At 41.8% G+C, this 20,191-nt stretch overlaps 1 protein-coding gene across 2 annotated transcripts in view; it reads left to right on the top strand.

Moving 5' to 3' along the window:
* RASA3 (RAS p21 protein activator 3) overlaps positions 1 to 20,191 on the top strand; it is a 161,841-nt gene that overhangs the window by 57,882 nt on the left and 83,768 nt on the right. For both annotated transcript variants that reach the window (XM_066577243.1, XM_066577239.1), the window contains exons 2-3: positions 1,992 to 2,109; positions 13,252 to 13,355. In XM_066577243.1, coding sequence (XP_066433340.1) covers positions 1,992 to 2,109; positions 13,252 to 13,355 — 222 coding nt within the window. The remainder of the gene's footprint in view (positions 1 to 1,991; positions 2,110 to 13,251; positions 13,356 to 20,191) is intronic.

Genomic DNA, 20,191 nt, shown 5'->3' with positions numbered 1-20,191 from the left:
CCGAGACGCTACCAGCTGTGTCTCCCTGACAACCAGACGCCCCGCAGCCGCCGACCGGACCCCGGGATTGAACACGGCCGACCAGTCACCCACCGCCAGGCAGCAGGTAACCGGCGGCAGGCCCCCCCTCCCCCCGGCCACGGCGGCAGGCCCCCCCTCCCCCCGGCCACGGCGGCAGGCCCCCCCTCCCCCCGGCCACGGCGGCAGGCCCCCCCTCCCCCCGGCCACGGCGGCAGGCCCCCCCTCCCCCCGGCCACGGCGGCAGGCCCCCCCTCCCCCCGGCCACGGCGGCAGGCCCCCCCTCCCCCCGGCCACGGCGGCAGGCCCCCCCTCTCCCCCCCCCCCCCCCCCCCCCCCCCCCCGGCCACGGCGGCCATACAGAAGTGTACAACCCCACTTGATTTCACGAGACAACCCCTTTAAGTTAAAGGGGTTCTGGTATTAGGAAAAAAAAAAAAAGATGATTACTTACCTATTCCTTCCCCGTCAGTCGTCTTACCGCATCTTCTCTGCCGATATTCTCCTGGCTCCTGCAGTCCCCCGGAACACATCACCTCCAGCCGGCCATTCTCCTTTCTGCTGGGCAATGTATGCTAGTGACATTGTGTACACTGCCCTGCAGGAAGGAGAATGCAGAGAATGGATGCTTCAAAACAGGAATAGGAGGATCCAGATGGCTGGAGGTGAGGTGAGGTCCGGGGGACGGCGGGACCCAGGAGAAGATGGTTAAGGAAAAGAAACCGTAAGAAGACTGACTGACTGGGGAGAAATAGGTGAGTATTTGATATATTTTTTTATAATGACAAAACCCCTTTAAGGAAAATTCAATATTAGGCAGGGTCTACGGGAAACAAAAAAATCGGCAAATGGTCTACAGAGCAAAAAAAGTTTGAGAACCTCTGCTTTAGACATATATATCAAAAAGAAATTTTATAAACATTTGAAATGTACCAGTGAGAACAGTTTATACTGGCTAGTTACTTGAACTGGATTCAGGTTATAACTGAAGGCTATGTTCACACTGCCTTTATGGCCTACATTCAGTGTCTGTGTCAGACTCCTGGCTCATATGCCAAATGTATTCATAGAAGCTGACAGAAGGGGTCAAAATGGTCAACTTTTTCATCTCTTTTAGGCATGTATATATCATTACACCTTTTCTGTGAAGTTAAGAAAAAAAAAAAGGATACTGCCCAATCTATTTTCTTCTTTAGGATGCGCCCTATAGCATATGCGCCTGCAAGAAAGAAGAAAAAAAAGCGCAACAAACTATATAATCCTCCCAAAAAAGTGTAGTTCACTATGCGTTTTTTTAATGTAGCAGCATCTTGAAGAAAATATATTGAGCAGTATACTATAGACTGGCCAACAGGGAGATGTTTCCCCTTAACTGGCAGTGAGTTCTGACGGAAGTATATATTTATTCTGGGCCCTCCTCTGCATGGGTGCTGGTTATTGTCCTGCCTGAGGTGTTTGAGGCAGCGGACTCCTGTCAGATAAGTATCTGTGGTCACTTATACTGTGTTGGCTTATTCACTTCTGCCTTTTATACGTGTAATATATTTTGCTCCTTCCATCTTCATCTTTCCAATCCTAGGCCCCTTGGTTCGTGACGTGGGTCCGTCCCTTTTGGGAGATTGATGTGCCTCTAGCCAGGGTCTGCCACACCAAAGTTAGTTAGGGATGGCGTTCCCTTCCCTTAATTTTTTAAAATTATTTTTTACCATACTGTGGCCTGTGGGTGATGTATGCCACTGCTTGGCTGTATATTGGTAAATGTCGGGTGTGTGCGTGCGTGTGCGTGTGTATTTTCCCAACCTATACCTCTGAAAAAGGTTAAGCATGATCTCATCAGAGCCTAATCTATGCTATTACATGAGTACACCAGCAGCCTTAAAGACTGAAAATGGATATTAATGGCTTGAGTTAAAGCTTGAGTATGACTAGTACTTTCTTACATCATTAACTGAGGCTTATATGTCTTTTTTCAGGTGAAGCCAAAAATCTTCCTTCTTATCCGGGGCCAAACAAGATGCGAGATTGTTACTGTACTGTGAACTTGGACCAAGAAGAAGTGTTCAGGACCAAGATAGTGGAGAAGTCTCTCTGGTAACTCTTCTCCTTACACTATAGTCTTTTTAGTTCTATGCCATCTAAGCAAATTGCAGCCTGAACCCCTCAGAATGATGCTGGTAATGACCATATTGAGTTCAGAGGTTTAGTGGCGCACAAACTAATAACGTGAATTTCATTTTACAGGCGGAAGTTTCCCCCTAACAGTAAATTGCCGTTTCTTGCGACATAACTTAGTAGAAGAGATCAAGCACCTCTTCGTAGTAATTGTCTAATATTGGACACATCCGAGTCCGTGTGTATTCGAAGCCATTTCCTTATTTCTAATTTCATAATGTTCCATATTGCAACATCCCTCCAACTGGGAAGATTGCAACATTAGATTTACAGTTTATAATGTAGGACTGCGGTGTCTCCAGCATTCCTTGTGTCCTAATGCAGTGATAAATCATGTATTTGTGTACATGTATACTAACCACTGTTTTGTTCAGTGTCCTTAGATCTTACAAGAGGCTACTATATTCTCTCTCATGTTGTTTTTGATAATGGTTCAATAAATAATTGTGCAATGTTTGATATGTAATGGAAATGGTGCTCACACCCACAGCCTATACCCATACTGGCCTTAGGCCGTGCAGTCTATGCCACTGCACACCTGCTGAAGGGGCACCATGCGATGGCCTGACATGCGAGGCTTATAGCTGCCATCACGGTTTTTATTATATATTTTTTATAGCATATTGAGTTTATTTTGGTTACTATATTTTTTTTTCATATTTGGACCTTTTGTAGCATTGCTACTTAGGCAGTATATTATTTTTGCAATGCATGGTGGTGGCACTGTTGTATAGCACTTCTATTTAAGCAAATGTTATGTGGGCATAATACTGTATGGCACTTATAAATAGGGACTACATATGATGACTATTTGTGCATTGTATGACAGTACACATTATTAGGAGGGAGGGTGACAGAAGGCACTGCGCCAGACACTTTTTAAAATTTCCATCTTGGACTTTTATGGTATATCCTGTGGCTATGCCATAGAAGTCTGATAGGAGGATTGACCCACATCTATCTTGAGATCTCGCCTCCTCTTCAGAGCTGTATCAGGTACACAGTAGTATGGATACAGCTGAGCAGGTTTTTTTTTTTTTATATATTTTTTTCTATAGTTCCCATAGAAATGAATGGAGTTTACGGAAACCATGCAGGACAGCGAGCTGCGTTGTTTCAGCAACTCTCGACATACGGAAATATGGTAGCTCGCTGTGCTTCTGTAATACCAATTCACTTTTTGGGGGTTACAGAAACCACATAAGACAGCTCGCTTGGCTGTTTCTGTACTTTTGGCCACAGCGCTTAGTTAGATATTCTAAGCTTGGCCATGATGGCTTGCAGTGGGAATAGACCTTTATGCTTGTCTCAGTGCACATCTACATTCACGTATATACACACTTTTATAGGTAGGTAAACAGAAGGCATGATTGGATATTAGTGGTGAAGTATAAAAGTGTCTTGGAGCTAAAAAAATAAAATAAAATAAAAAAATATATATATTTTTTGGCTTATTCTGTTTCATATGTGCTTCTATAGATGAATCTGATCTTTTAGGCAAGTAAAGGAGTATATAATGGGGCTACCATAGTAATAGACCTTACTGTGCAGCACTAGCTTAAAATAAATCTATTAACACAGACCTTTCTTGTATGAATCAACTCATTATTATTCCTCATGCGAGTCCCTGCACAGACAAAGCTCAGTGGTGTCTTCTAAAGAGGCGCTTGAATGCACTGCAGGGTCCTGAGCTAAGTGAGGGTAGGACAGGTTACCGGGGATTTTATCGGCATAATCAAGTAGGGTTAATATATGCACTGGCAGTGTGTCATAGCGCGGAGACTGGTATAGTTTAATTACCATCTGTAAAGCCTTAGAGGCGTGTTACCATGTACTAGCAATTTAGTGTAAAATGGTACAACCTATTACTGGAGTTTTCTTAGTTTGGGGTTATTCTGCAATTTCTAGATTTAATCATGTGCAGTATAAGTGTCATACTACATGACCTACTATACTTTTCAAAAGTACTCGCAGAGTAAGAATGCTTTCAAAAATAGAAGGGTTAATAGTATTTTTTGTCAATTTGCAAAGCGAATGAACAAAAAAAAAAAGGGAAATTACATCAATTCTTCTAGGTACACTTGCACACAGTTTTTGAATGAATTCAAACCTCTTGGAGAACTAATGTAATATTATACTACACTAGTATAAAGGTGTCTTGCTCATCTATTCAAATTAGATCTCTATAGGCAGAACGCCCTTTAAGTGGAGGGAAAATATTGTGAAGACTATTTGGTGTACTAAACTGAATTCCAAATAGGAGACCCATATGAAGCCCCCAACCTTCGTGATTTACAGCGCAGTAATGTTCAATTACCGAGCTGTAATTGGAATGGCAATTTTTCCTATGCGGTGTAATTGAGAACTGTAAGAGAGCCTCCTATGCTTCATCAATATAGAGCAGATTACATCTACATCTAATTTCCGTCACTGAACAGTCCTATTCTTGGGTCCTTTCAAAATGGACTGTTGTAAATAGCAAGTGAAAAAAAATCATTTTTATAGCTTCTCACCTGCGTTTTCCAGGCTTCTTGACTAATCCAATAAACTATATTGTTGCATTAGTCTCAGCTGGCAGTAGAAAATTATAGCGGAAAAGATATATTTTTAGCATAAGCTAGCCGGTGACCCGAGTAATATGGGCTACATTCACAAGGAGAAACCCCGCCTGATATTGCACTTGTCACTGTGTGTTTTACCCGTGGATGTGAGGTTCAGGGTAAGACTGTCTAATCGTGAAGCATCATAGCTTCAAAACTATGTGAAACAGCATTGTAGAATCATAGAATGGAATGCTAGTTAGAAGAGACCTCCAGGGTCATCAGGTCCGACCTCCTGCTCAATGCACAGGGGTTGTATTTGGGACAACGTGCATTGTCTTGTTGATCCAAACAGATCCAAAATTGATCAGGACAGCGCCTCTGTCGATGGAGATGTTGAGGAGGAGGCCTGCAAAAATTTTTTTTTGTTAATAGTGTCCATAGTGTGAACATGAAAAGTGCTCGTGGTGGGGGACACCCTGACCCAAAGGACATCCAAGGAGCGAATGCAAGGAGACACTCTAGGGTACCAGAGAAACACAGCCGGCCTAGGAGTTGCAGTTCCTATCACAAACTATGGGTGACGCCTTATGTAGCATAGTTTAGGACGTGTGACATGCTAATAGGACACAATCCATTCTACTGATAGTGGTGTCCAATTACTTCTGGTAGGATAGCTTAGATGCTGTTTAGGGAACCATGATACTACTGTTCGGTGGAACGTGTCAGGTAACTGGTTGACTCACTCAGTCTTTTAATTAATCATGAGAATATGAACGAGATTGACTTTATTCATTTATTATCTTTAGCAACATTTTTGGCCATGTGCACCAGCCTGAAGGTGGCATAAGGAATCAAAATATGTCTAGCATGGCTAGTAAGGCATCCCCCTAAATTTATTAGACCAAACGTTATTTTGATAAATTTTAAACATTTTATCAAAAAAATCATGCTCGTGCATTTATAAATGCATTCATTTTATTAATCTATTTAGGCCTCATGCCCACGGCCAGGTCGGATTGCGCCTGTGAAATATCGCAGCAGAATCTGACCCGGCGTTCCCCAGAGACCCCATACTCGCCTCTCTGGATCCACTGCGAGTGTCTCATTCGTCGAGCCGGCGCGCAGTGCAGCTCATGTCGCGCCGGCGCTGGGCTGTGACGTGACGTGGATTCCCGCCATACCTCTGCTGTGCTCACAGAGGAAGTATCGCGGGATGGACAGCGGCTTCCATTGTCTGCAATGGAAGCCGTCCATGTGTTTTTCCACACAGAATAGAACATGCTGCAATTCTCCTCTGCGAGCGGAATAGCGCGGTTGATTTCCGCTTGTGGGCAGGGGAGAATCTTTTAACACAGCATGTCTATGGGCGGACATCGCTGGCTAAAAAATGGTAAAAATAAGTGGACTATGGTATATCTGTATATACAGAAGTATTTCTGTTGCTGTGAGTTAGAACAGTAACCTGTGACTACTGATTGGTGTACAGTGGATCTAAAACACGTCCCTGTTAAAAAAAAATGCAATGTTTTTGTCATGTTAATAAAAAATCTGACAAAATTAAAGGAGATGTCCCGAGGCAGCAAGTGGGTCTATACACTTCTGTATGGCCATAATAATGCACTTTGTAATGTACATTGTGCATTAATTATGAGCCATACAGAAGTTATAAAAAGTTTTATACTTACCTGCTCCGTTGCTAGCGTCCTCGTCTCCATGGAGCCGACTAATTTTTGGCCTCCGATGGCCAAATTAGCCGCGCTTGCGCAGTCCGGGTCTTCAGCAGTCTTCTATGGAGCCGCTCGTGCCAGAGAGCGGCTCCGTGTAGCTCCGCCCCGTCACGTGCCGATTCCAGCCAATCAGGAGGCTGGAATCGGCAGTGGACCGCACAGAAGAGCTGCGGTCCACGAAGACAGAGGATCCCGGCGGCCATCTTCAGCAGGTGAGTATGAAGACGCCGGACCGCCGGGATTCAGGTAAGCGCTGTGCGGGTGGTTTTTTTAACCCCTGCATCGGGGTTGTCTCGCGCCGAACGGGGGGGGGGTTTAAAAAAAAAAAAACCCGTTTCGGCGCGGGACATCTCCTTTAATCTTTTTTAGATTTATTTCCATCTTCAATGTGACCCGTTATCTGTATAATTCCACTGAAAAACAAACTAAAATCATATAAGGTGGTATGGTTGTAGAAGTATGCAGGACAGTGCTCCATCGGATATAATGTGTTATGGGGCACACTTATCAATTGTGTCCAAAGAAGATGAATACATTGGTGCAAAATGTATGAAAGCAGTGCAAACTACATAATCTATTTACTAACTCCCAGTAAGGCCCAATGTCCACAGGCAGATTTGATTTGCTGGTCCTCTACAAATCAAGCCGCCCATAGGGATACATGGGCATCCGCAAATGAAATAAAGCATGCGGATTTGATTTGTGGACCATGCTCAATTTTCGGTGCAGATCCCGCACGGACTGCTTCCATTGAAGTCAATGGAAGCTGTCCAATCTGCGTCCGCGGAGTTAAACAAAAAAAAGCAGGAGTTAAACAAACAAAAAAAAAAATACTGCACATGCACGCCGCCAGTGCTTCTGCACGCATACACGGACCCAAAAATAGAAGATCCGGATAGGTAACCCCAGTGTCCTCTGCCGCAGGCAGGGTCTGATTCCGTTGTGGGCAGAATCCAATCTGCCCGTGGACAGGAGGCCTAAATTACACACCTTTCTCTGACATCACTTCAGCAAATTCGGTGCATTCATGGTCAGTCTAGCCGTACCTATTGATGTAAGGTGTGGGTTTTGTTTTTCCTTCAAATTTGTCTTGCATGTTACAGAACAAAATAAAATATGGCGACTTGCTCTGCCATGTTTACAATGCCCGTTTATGCCGCTTTCTTGGTGCATTTTCTTTTAAAAAAGTATGCACCATTGTGTTTCTGATCGGCATTGTTCCTTCACTCCAACAACCAGCAATATTATCTAGTATCTATGGGCATCAGCCATGTTGACAATTCTCTGACTTGGAAAGTGGATCCTTAGGCCCCAACTGATTTTGCAACAGTGATGACAGAGGGGAAAAAAGAGCCTGGACAGGAATATAGTCACAGCACAGGGCTGGGGAGTGGGGATCAGGAACGGCGTGCATGGTCCTAGAAATGGGAATTCATCACACAGAAACAGACTAGGAGGTTGAGACCAAGAACTAAGCAATCGGTTTCCGCAAGTGCATAGGAAGAATCTATTTCCCATAGCGTGCTATTTGCTGTGGATCCGCAGCGCAGACACCCGTCGCAGATTCTGCAGCAAATATCCGTCCGTGAGCAGAAGCCCATAAGTGAAGTGTGCCATTGGCTAGGAACACAACCTAATCATTGAGAAGATACAGGAGGATGTTGCTGAGGCTGAAAAGGTGAGCAGTGCTGTATGTACCGCCAGGTGTATGCAGGTGATCAGGCTTTATAAATACTACGGCCGGATCCACGCAAACATATTTGCACGTGCAGTGATCAGAAAATAGAACCCGTTGATTTCAATGGGTTCATTAACGTGTGTGTTGGGCAGAATTCGGTAGTGCAAAATATACACAGCATGCTTGATTTCCTGTGCGCAGGGAAAAACACATCTTGAACTCATTAAACTAATTGGCCATTTCAGTAGCTGAGAGTAGTGGTGTGTTCTTTTATGTGTGCAACTGTGCATGACTTGCATGTGCACAGTAAAAAACTAAAATGCTGTTGTGCATGTAAATATGCAACGCCAGATGAGCGACCGCACGCGCATATACGCATTCGTGTGAGTCTGCCCTGAGGGTGGCTTTACACACAGTATTTTTTGGGAAGCACACTTGCAGTTTTTGATGCAGTGGGTTAAAAAAAAAAGAGAACTATAAAAGGCAGGACGACTTCTCCTTCCTACAGGATCCACATCTAGCTTTGGCTCAATAAACTGCACGTTTCCCAATAAAAGCCACCCTCTAAGTGGCAGGTAAAAGAATTTTATTCATGATGGGAATTTTCAAGCTCACATGCAACTTTTCCACCCATTGGCATTTATAGGTGTTGTTGGTAACTGTCAGTTGCCATGAAGGCCTTGCCCAGCAGGCTACAATTTATATGACCCCATTTATAGAAAACCTTGTTAGAGATTCTATTGTGAACCATTTCCTATCAATCCTCGTGGTACAGATCCCTAATCTTACAGCCGTATTTTTACTTGGGGTTGGCATCAACAAATTGTAGCATGCTCCAATGATGCCATATTTGGACCTATGATGCCATATTTCTACTGAGACAATCTAGTTTGATATATGGCCAGCAAGTTGCCAAAGCATGGTACATAATATGGTTCAACTGTGCACCACATTGGATGCAGTCATGTGCACAAGGCCAAATCATATCGTCACTCTGAAGTGAGTACACCCCAATAGCTGGTAATGTGCACATGGGTAGTGTAATATTTACCCTATGCAAATCAGGTGCTTACCCCCATCCCAAGGCCAGCGTTTGAAGATTTGTTTAAAATTTTCTTTTATTTTAGCAAATCTCGATAAAAGGATTTACTTCCTTTTGGAATGTGAAAAAGGACAGTAGTCTAGATCTTCTTTTATTATACTGTGGATTGTATGCGGGTTTTTAAATTTTTTATTTTTTTTTACAACTTGTGACTGCCGTCACCGATGTGGTTCTGCGCTAAGTTTAGCTTTTGGAACCGCACGAATACAGCATTCCAATCTAACCCTTTGATGTTGAGTGTTCCTTTTGTTCATTTATCTGTAGCAAATCTAATTTCTATATGTGGGTGGATGCATGTAGGTTTCTGTGGTTGGGGGTCATTTATAGCCAGTGACAACTGGTATGCAAGGAAGACAAATACGACGATATTTTTATAGTAATTCTGCTATGCGTATCTGGTTGAAACTTGAGGATTCTACATTCCGTTTTTTCATGGGGGTAGATGGCTGCTACTATTTTTGGACATAGATTAATATATATGTATCCAACGTATATTGGGGCAACCTGATCCGCTAGGGAATGCCCTAGTCCTGACACCTGTATTACAGACCACCTATACCGGAATTGGATAAGTTTCAGCAGTGAATGAGCCCCATTTTTGTTAGGATCAGTAGTTTTTAGCGGGTTTAATCGGTATTGATTTAAGGGGCTTTGTAGATCTTCTGCATAGGTGTACTATGAGCAATCCGAATTTATTTCCTCTGGCAGTTTGGAGCCTAGCATACTAATTTGACCTCCAAAGATAATGCATACATGCTATAAACCTCTTTTTCCTTTTCATGTTAATGCCAATGGGCATGGCATAGAAATGCAATAATTAACATTTGCATATATTTTAATTCTTTTTTGGAGAAAAGCAGAGAGAAAAAAGTTCTAAGCTAAAAATGTTTTTTGTTTTTTTTTTATTTTTAAATTGAGGAAACACATACAGATATATACAGAGTTACAAATGGATGTTTGGCATATATGTGGGTGAAAGTGTTAAATGGCATACTTGTGTATTTAGCTTTTTATATGCCATAAGTATTAATAAATAACAGGTTTATTGAGAAATATATGTTAAAGCATATTTTATGCAGACGTGTTGAATAAATAAGGTTAAAGTGACCAAAATACACAAAACCTCCTCGTATGCTATACATTGATGTTTTGTGCTATATTTGATTAGAAGTTTACTTAAAGGGGTTGTCCCGCGGCAGCAAGTGGGTCTATACACTTCTGTATGGCCATATTAATGCACTTTGTAATGTACATTGTGCATTAATTATGAGCCATACAGAAGTTATAAAAAGTTTTTCACTTACCTGCTCCGCTGCTGGCGTCCTCGTCTCCATGGAGCCGTCTAATTTTCGCCGTCTAAAATGGCCTAATGGCCAAATTAGACGCGCTTGCGCAGTCCAGGTCTTCTCCTGTTCTCTATGGGGCTCCGTGTAGCTCCGCCCCGTCACGTGCCGATTCCAGCCAATCAGGAGGCTGGAATCGGCAATGGACCGCACAGAAGAGCTGCGGTCCACGGAGGAAGAGGATCCCGGCGGCCATCTTCACCGGTAAGTATAGAAGTCACCGGAGCGCGGGGATTCAGGTAAGCGCTGTGCTGTTCTTTTTTTCAGTCCCTGCATCGGGGTTGTCTCGCGCCGAACGGGGGGGGGTTTGAAAAAAAACAAAACCCGTTTCGGCGCGGGACAACCCCTTTAACCTAAGGATGCATTTTAAAGTCCTTTTGAAGATTTGGTGAGCAATGGGGAAAAGTTTTACAAAGTTACTCAAGAATTACCATGATCTACCCTAAATATGCAAAGTGTACATAATGCCATAATAAATATTAGGCTTGTCAAAGAGTATTTATTATAGTAGACGCCCACATATTTCTCATGGATACACAGTATGAACAAGTACAGGGTCTACTCGGACCATTAGGTATATTGGAGCTATGTGGAAATGGTTCATATACTTGTTGGACAGGTTTGACTAGGCTTTTACCTGTAAATACTTCTTCGTTCTGATCTTTGTCCTTCACGATTCAGATAAAGAATGCTATTTCATGTTTATTGTTTTAGACCTCTGGATTTATTACCTTCTAAACTCGGTATAAACTGGTGAGATGAAACCCACAAGTAACCCATTACTACTTATAGCCAACTGCACTGTTTATTTGTACTATTTACTTATCAATACACAAAAGGACTATTATAACAGACACAAAAAGTCCAATCTAGGCCGCCTGGAGGCCCTTTTACGTGCAAATGGAGATGATGGCCATTAACACTTTATGCAAAAAGATCGCTAACTCTTTCAGTCATTTGAAAGATTATCTTTGCGTGTAAATGGGCCTTTACACAGCAGGTTCTGTAAAGTAGTCAGAATGGGGGAATCGTGGTAGAACGCCAGATCAGATCAGAGCATTTGGCAAGAAGACCAGTGTCACACAGGCGTAAGCGCATTTGTGTCATGAACTTGCGCGATTGGCGTGTTTTACTGTACTCTTTTCATGCACAAATAGTGCGCATTTGCGTGCACAAAAAACGTGCAACCATCCTGCCATTCATTGTAGGCAACTAAGTTAATTAGTTCAGTATGTGCCATTTTCTTGTGCAAATGTGCGGGAAATTAGAGCTTGCTTCCTTTTTTTTTGTTTTGCGCAAACGAAATGTGTATATTATATACTGTATGTCTAATGAGCAATTCCCTAAAATATCTCGCTTATATCTCTAATTTGGTTCTTGTAGTAACCTGTATTACATTGGCACAGCCTCTGAGTGGTCCATTTTCAGACTACTTAAAGTGGTAAATTGTGCCAGTGTTGTGCCAACACCCATGGAGAATTTGATTTTTCCTTCTGGCTTGCAGACCTATTATTGGTATTGCAGCAGTCTGTAAAAAACTATTGCTCGTTACTATTTATTGAAAAATCTGTTACTTGGCTTAGTTTACACCAAAAATTGCACCACATTTCAAGCACAATTTGCAGGAATTTGGCATATTTTTGGTACAAATTCAGCCACGTCCCTTTTCCAGGTACGTTAGAAATACATGATAAATGTGGCGCCAGCGTGTAAGCCAATTTTCTGGCATGATCTGCGCCAGATAACTATCGTATGTTGAATAGTAAATTAGCCCAACTGTGTAATGACTTTGGATAGATCTCATTGCAGTGTTTTAGTTGGGATGCACTCGATCTTGTAACATTCCTGAGAGAATACACATTCAGTGTGTTAAGGATCTTTGTCACGTTGGAAAGTATGACTCAATGTTTCATGTGGTGTTTAACTGAAGATCTCAAAAACCTCATGTCCCAAAATAAACAGCACCATCCTAAAATGTTGTATTGTGAGGAAGTTGCCAGTATGTCGCTCTATTAGAGTATATATGTAAATTGTAATACGTTTCCATATATATTGTATGTAGTATATGTAAATATACATTGTAAACTACTGCAGTACGGTGCTGACTTTACTATTTTGTAGTATATAGAAAACATTAGAGATGACCAGTCCGCTTTCCTTTCATGTCTAGCATGTGTTTAGCGTATACTTGGGGAAAGTTCCCAATGTACACTTTAAATAAGTATATCTCTGGGACTCAAAAGTGTGCCCTCTTGTTTCCACTAGGGCAGTATAGGTTTGTATACTACAGGAAAAGGTAATAGAATAGCATAGTAGACTATGCTGTGCTTAAAAAAAAAAAATGTATCCACGAAATAGATACCATACTAGCCTATGGGTGTCAGCTGCCACTATACGGCATCCATCACAGTGCCACTCCAATTTTGGCAAGAGTCTTAAAGAAGCATCTTGGGGGCTGAGAAGACTCCTTTAGGCATGATAATAGTAACTACAGCCAGGCTGTCATCAAATACAGAAAGGCTGTTAGTAAAGTAAAATCTGAACATTGTACTGAGAAATACAGATTAATTGCAAGTATGAATTAAACATGATTATAGTGTAGAACATGAAGAATTGTGTGGGATGTGTATTTTCCGCACTAATCTGAGCTTTTTCTCTTCCTTTTTAGCCCTTTTTATGGAGAAGACTTCTATTGTGAGATTCCACGAAACTTTCGCCACCTCTCCTTTTACATATTTGACAGAGATGTTTTTCGCAGGGATTCCATCATGGGTAAGTGTTAGATTTGTAACTTTAAAGAATATATACACAGAAAAAATGTATAATGACAACATGAGTCCATAGTGATGAAAATAGGTGTACGGAGATCCAAGCTGCTTCAGAAACGGACTGATGGCTCCTCAAAAATTATATAACCGTTCCCCAGCAGTCCAAGGAAAATGGTTTGGATTAAAAAAGTTCATCTTGATGGAATAAAATATAATACCAAGAAGCACCCTTTTACGTGTTTTGAGCCAACCTATCCTGGCTCTTACTCCTAAAGAATGTAGGCACATAAATTGTTGGTGTTGGATTTTGGACAGATTTGTTCGGGGATGTATGAGCCTATTTACAAATCTCACAAATGTAGTTGAATGTTTGTCGTTATTTATAAGCTATATTCACTGTATTACGCTTTTTCAAAATATTTTTCGACCTCCAAAGACTACTCCAAGTTTTGCATCCTCTTGGTTCTCCTCTTATCTTTCCCAAGTCGTCTTCAGTGCTGCTTCATTCTCACTATGCCCCTTGTTGTTTGGGTAGGCACAATCTTGCCCCGTTGCTTTTTCAGATTCCATCATCTCCCTTCTTTTAGACTCCAATACCGCTAGTTTGATGAGGACTCTCCCAGGACCCCTTGTCAACTCCTGATCCCTGTCCATCAGTTCTGTTTAAAATAGCTTTTTTTTTTGCAATTTCCTCTAGTAGAGACTATGTGCTACTTGCTAGTGCTCTCTTGAAGGGATCTTAGCTATCAGCTGTAATTGCTGGGGAAAGCAATACTAAAGCACCTATTGGAATCAATGGGTCTTCCATATTACATACAATTAGCAGTCGCTTTCTTCGTTGGCCAGTGGAGTGCGGAGTTCTGATCTAAGTAGTTTGGCTATGTATATGTGAAATCATGGGGTAATCCGAGGAATGATGTGCTATCGGTTTTCACCCATAAACTTTTTTTTTTATTATTTGTTCGCAGTGCTCCAGATTTTGAAATTACTCCTGTGTTTCCCTGAGAATAAGACCCTGTCTTATATTAATTTTTGCCCCCAAAAAAGGCACGGTCTTATTTGCAGGGGGGGGTGTCTTATTATCCTTGTCTAGCAGGTTCGCTCCGGTTCCTCCCATGATCTTCCGTGGGCGGCCGAGGACTGCTAGGTAATGCTATTTCAGGGAAACACGGTAATAGCAATCTTGGTATTGAATAGATTCCATTATATAAGCTGTGCTCTCGAAAGCTGAGTTTTAATTTGTACCTGAAATGAAAGTGTACAGTTCCAACCAAATGCAGAAGTTCTCTATTGTATTCCTGTCTCTCAGCTTCCTATTTTACAGCTTTGTTTTATGGATTAAGGGTCTTTAGAGCCTTAAAAACTCAACCCAAGCGCTCTGCTCTGTATAATGGCATTTACATTGGAAATGCAATTTGGTTTAATCCCAGTTTATCTACTCTTTAAAGAGCTTTTGGACGAAAGTAATTTTCGAGAACTGCGCATCCGTTTCCGTGTAATTCTTCAGTAACAGGCGGCTTGAAGTACATGAATAAAACAATGGGAATTGCCCTTCGTTTTGTGAGATGTATCTGGTGGAGCATGCTTGTTCTATCATTGTGCACATTCCGCACTGAAGTCAATGGAAGCCGGTTTTGACCCGCTGCCCATCCGCAATTGACATTGCGTATAGGTTGCAGATACCTGCGTCATAGCCTAGCGACGATGCGGGGAAATACAACTTTTTTTTTTTTTATTATTTTCTACTGGCGAGCATCTATGGTCAACCACAGTGAAGATAATTCATGTACGCAGGGTCACTTGCCACAGTCACAGCGGCCGGATTCTGCTGCAGGCTCTCACATGCAGAATCTGACCCGTCCGTGTGAGACTGGCCTAAGAGTGCATTAACATGGGCGAGTCCGATGTGTTTTTTTTTTTTGCTTACAAAAACGCAGCGCAACTATGTACTTGCGATTTTCTAGTGCATTATTAATGTCCATGAAAAAGGTGCATGTGCGCCAATAGTTTCAATGCTAAAAATCGCATGGTACTCCCTTTTTTTTTTTTAAAGATTCCATAGAAACATTGGGCGATGCTTTGCAAGAAAACAGAGAAAAAACACTTGTGAATAAGCAAATTGCAATCAATCCCTATTGCTATCGGCCAGAACTCATGCATGAAAATCACGTGTGAACGCACCGTAACAGCGTCAAGTGGGCAAATGAGCTTCAATAATGGGAAATCCTTAAGTTTCTGCTTGAGGCCCAATGTCAATGGACTGATCTGATTTGCGGACTCTGCGTGGGTGATCCACAAATCAAGCCACCCATTGGGAAGCAAGGGCGTCCACACATGAATTAAAGTATGTGGGTTTGTTTTGAGGCCCCTTTTTGGTCCAGAAAACTGCAGCATGCTCCATTTCAGTGCGGTTCCTGCATGGACAGCTTCCATTGAAGTCAATGGAAGCTGTCCGATCCGCTGCCAATCCTCAATTGAATTGCGGATGGGCCGTGGGTTCCACGAAAAAGTAGGTTGTTTAAGAGGAAAAAAAACAACCTGCGCATGTGTGGCGACGTGCTGGCGGCACACATCTGCAGTGAAGAAAATAGAAGCCACAGGCAGGCACGCAGAAGACCTGGACGGATGAGCAGTGTCCTCCGATGCAGGCAGGGTCTGATTTCGCTGCGGAATCCAATCTGCTTGTGGATATTGGTCCAATCTGTGAAAATATTTACGAAATCTGTTCAATCAACTCTCCCAATGATGCAGATAATTTTGTCACATATTGAATATTAATGCTCTTCCGCATTGTATTTTCGATATATTCAGTCGTCCTAGAAAAACCATGGGGACAGCACATCCAAATAAAGTCACCTTTTATTTACTCATTGCAACGTTTCAGTACTTCTGAACATTTTTCAAGCAACCCTTTTAAGGAACCTTCTTCAAGGATTGCTTGAAAAAAAAAAAAAAAAGGGTTTAGATGAACTCAAATGTTGCAACGAGTGAATAAAAGGTCACTTTTATGCTGACTCCGTAGTTCTCCTATGGTGATTGAATACATCTGAGGTCCTGGACCTGGCCATTTTTGGAGCTGTGGACTCGCATTGAATCACTCCTTTGTTGTTTTATTTTTGGACTTTGTGTTTTTGCATATATATGTAGCTACTTAACATCTGGCATGAATTGTTCATGTATTTGGTTAAAAATGCGACTAGAATGAAGACCGCAATCAATAGTTTAGTGCATTCATGCAATGCGGTCCTCATAGCCCGTACTTATAAGTCTTTGAGAGCCTCCGAGAAGAGAGGAATGATTCCTGCCTCTCCATGGAATAGTTATGGTCTGTCATACACTTTTTCCAATTTCAAAATGTGACGTTCCATTTCACAACTACCTGAGCAGCAGGGAAAGCCAGGGGTTTCTGGGCAGTGCCCAGGGATTGGCAAAATGCCTTATTTTAGTTTTCATGGATAAATCTGCAACGCCTTTTTTTTTTTTTACGTGAATCTGCATGTATTTAATACACAGGTTTCCTGCTTTTACAAATGTGTAAGTGGTGCAGGTTTTCTTTCTTCCTTTCACTAGAACAGTTGGTTATTGCCACTACTTGAATTTCTTTTGTACTGTTTCTGAAATTAATAATCAAAAATGTGAATTTTGCAATGAAACAGCTGATGACACTGCGTGTAAGGTGGTGGTGTCTGGCCAAAGGTGTCACCTTTGCTGGAAAAAGTATTTTTAATTCTAGTTAGCAAGTCGCATGCTTCATTAATGTACAAGAATTTTTTATTTACGGCAGGGCTTCTTTTAGTGCAGCCGGCTGCATTACAAGAGGCGGAAATGAGGAGAAGCCCGAACTGGCTTTCGGAATGCACAACTTAGTTCAGGTTTCTCTGTGTGCCAGGTCTTAGTAACTCCTGCACTCAAAAGGCAGATGCCGAGTAGTTATTTATTACCAATGCTCATATGCCCTGTACATCTAGGAAAATGCTGGCATCAGTTCACTTCATGCAGCATGCCTGACATCGGCATTTATACTTTTATATGAATCTGGGGAGCGTTCTTCCACATTACCCGATTTACAGGATGCTTGTGAATACCTGGAAAATAGAAAAAGTGAGCACTTACTCATAGTAATAAAAAAAGGACCTTTTTTTTTTTTTTTTTTTAATCGTGCCACTCCGGAAAATGCAAAGTTTCGAATTAGCAAGCCTTTTTCAAGCTAAATCGTAAGGCGTAGGCTGTGACAAAGTGTCCCAATCGGGACTGGGCAGGAGTATATACAATAGGGACCACAAGAATCTATAAAGCAAGAGAAGTAAGCTTTTATGGCCTTGCAGTATAGAAATGTGATAAGAAGAGAAAATACTTGGGGGAGCCAAGTGGTTGATTGTCATTCTCTTTTCCATAGACCCTGAATAGCATTTAAAAGCTATAGACACCTTTAGGGAAGTAACAAAGATAAACTTTGTTGTGGACATAAATTAGCTGAATTGTCCGACGAGAGCAGAAGCTGTCTGTCCAGCTTCATTGACCTCCTATTAACCCTTTCCAATCCAATTTGTATCCTGGTTTTTCCTAGGGGGCTTACTCTTTCTCTGCTGTTATACAACAACGCTATCTGCTGGCTAAAGCCAGTACTGCATGAGGTGACACGTTGGATAGGCTCCGACAGCAGAGAGGCTGGCAATATACAGTAAGAGAACCCCAACAGACGTTTTCTAACCATGGAGCTGTACAGCCTTAAATCATAATGTCTTCAGACGTCAGACAGTGGGTTGGAAATGGTTAAGACCTAAGGGCCCTTTACACGGGACAATTTATTGCGCAAAATTCATTCAAACAAACAAATTTGCGTGCAAAGTGTCGTCTAACAGCACAGCCATCGTGCACGATTTATTTCACATTCACTGGTCTCTCACTTTCAACCAGTGTAAAAACCAACGCAGGATCGCTGGCTTGGTGTAAACGTTCCCTACTCAGCGCTTCATATAGAATGTGAGGCGCTGCGTAAAAAGTCAATGAGGATCTCCCTGTCTAAACGCTCTACACGAACACTAACAACCTACCGGTTATGACAGCACTCATGCAGTCGTTTAGCCGACTGTCGTCCTGTCTAAATGGGACATTAGACTGCAGTTTCTATCTACAGTGATGTATGGAATCTGCAGAAGACCAATAGTGCAACATTTTTTTATTTAACCGCTATTGCAAAAATGATTTTCACCCCTAAATGCATGCATTTAAATGAAGAAAAAGTTGTTCCCAAAGGTCTCCATAGCCTTAGTTTCTCCTACTCATCAGTGTGTTTAAAGGTGCCTTCTCTTGATTCGAGAGTGGAGACACAGAATTAGGAAACCAATGATTTTCAATGGTTTCATTCCCATTTGTGATGTCTTCACTCGTGATGTGAAGTGAAAAAAAAAATTGTAGCATATCCCATCTCTTCCCCCCCCCCCAACCCAAAAAATGTTCAGTAGAAAAAAAAATCGGGCATATTGAATTTAAATCCCTGATCCATTTGTACTAGATAAGCCTTTGCCAGAGGTGTCTGGTAGCAGAATATTCTCTTCTCATTGTTCAGAAGACATGAATGCTTGGCAGAACGGAGTGTGTATGGGAAGGTGGGGAAGAATAGCTGCTGGATTGCTAGCCATTGAAGGTGTATGGGAACCTTGAGCATGCTTCTAGTTCTACAGCCCCATTCATGGCCAGGAAAGTGCAAACAATTTAACATGTAAATTAATTTTATTGAAGTGAAATGTCATTTTCATCAGTAAGCAATTCTCAGCTTTTATAGACTAATTCCTGATAACTTCTGTTATGACCTAATTAAAAAGCTGAGCCGTTGCCTTTGTTGTATGGAAATACTCCTCCACCCAGTATCATCAAAGCTAAGTAGACGTGATTGGCATCACATTGGGTAATTAAAAGAAACTTGTGCCAACAAATGTCTGACTACATTATGATAGTTTCCATAACCATTCCATGTACTGTTATATGTACTATAAGTTGCTCAACAAATTACTATAACGTTCTGCTAATTAGAAAAATATCCATCAGTGCTGTTCACATACCTGTGCACTTTGCAGTTAAAGGGTTCATTGCTTCTTGAAAAGAACAGCCCTGGTGATTGGTCGATTTGATGAGTACAGATTATGTATTGGGGTGGATTTTTCCATAGGTGTGCTATATTTGTAAGTCGACATTTAAAGGACCACTCTGGTGAAAAATACATTTTTTTTTTTTCATTTCTGCTCCCTGTCACAATCTGGGGAGCGGGGGGGGGGTCTCCTATTTTTATTGCAGTCAATTCATGTACCAGGCAACATCTTGATGAGATTTCTCCCTGCTTCTCTTCCAATATTCTGTGCTAGCAATCCCATGATGCATCAGCACATCAGATGAACAGCTGTAACCTGTACCATCTCTGCCTGCTGGGAGGATACTGTAATTATAATTTTCTATATTCTGCTACGTAAAATACAGACTATAATTATACAGTCATGAGTATAAGTTGTAATTTCATTCATTACAACGGACAGGAGCCTCCAATCATCAGCTGTAACTGTGAGAGCTTGAGTGGTAGCATCCACCACGCAGGACTTGCGCTGTCTGAAAAACTAATTTGGGAGCACATAAACCCAAGTAAATCTCAGCTAGTCAGAATGCCTAAGAAGAACTCCAGAAATCTTCAGATAGAAAGGCATAACTAAGCAAGGTAATCCTAGCAGATAGATAGATATACACGCACACATTACATAGTGAATGAAAATTGCCGCAGTGACTCCTTAAAATTTCCATAGTAACAAAACTGCCCAGCTCAACCAAATGTACAGGGAGATGAGCAGCTGC

The sequence above is a fragment of the Eleutherodactylus coqui genome, chromosome 1, assembly GCF_035609145.1.
Source record: "Eleutherodactylus coqui strain aEleCoq1 chromosome 1, aEleCoq1.hap1, whole genome shotgun sequence".
Classification (NCBI taxonomy): domain Eukaryota; kingdom Metazoa; phylum Chordata; class Amphibia; order Anura; family Eleutherodactylidae; genus Eleutherodactylus; species Eleutherodactylus coqui.
This window is presented reverse-complemented; position numbering and strand designations above follow the sequence as displayed.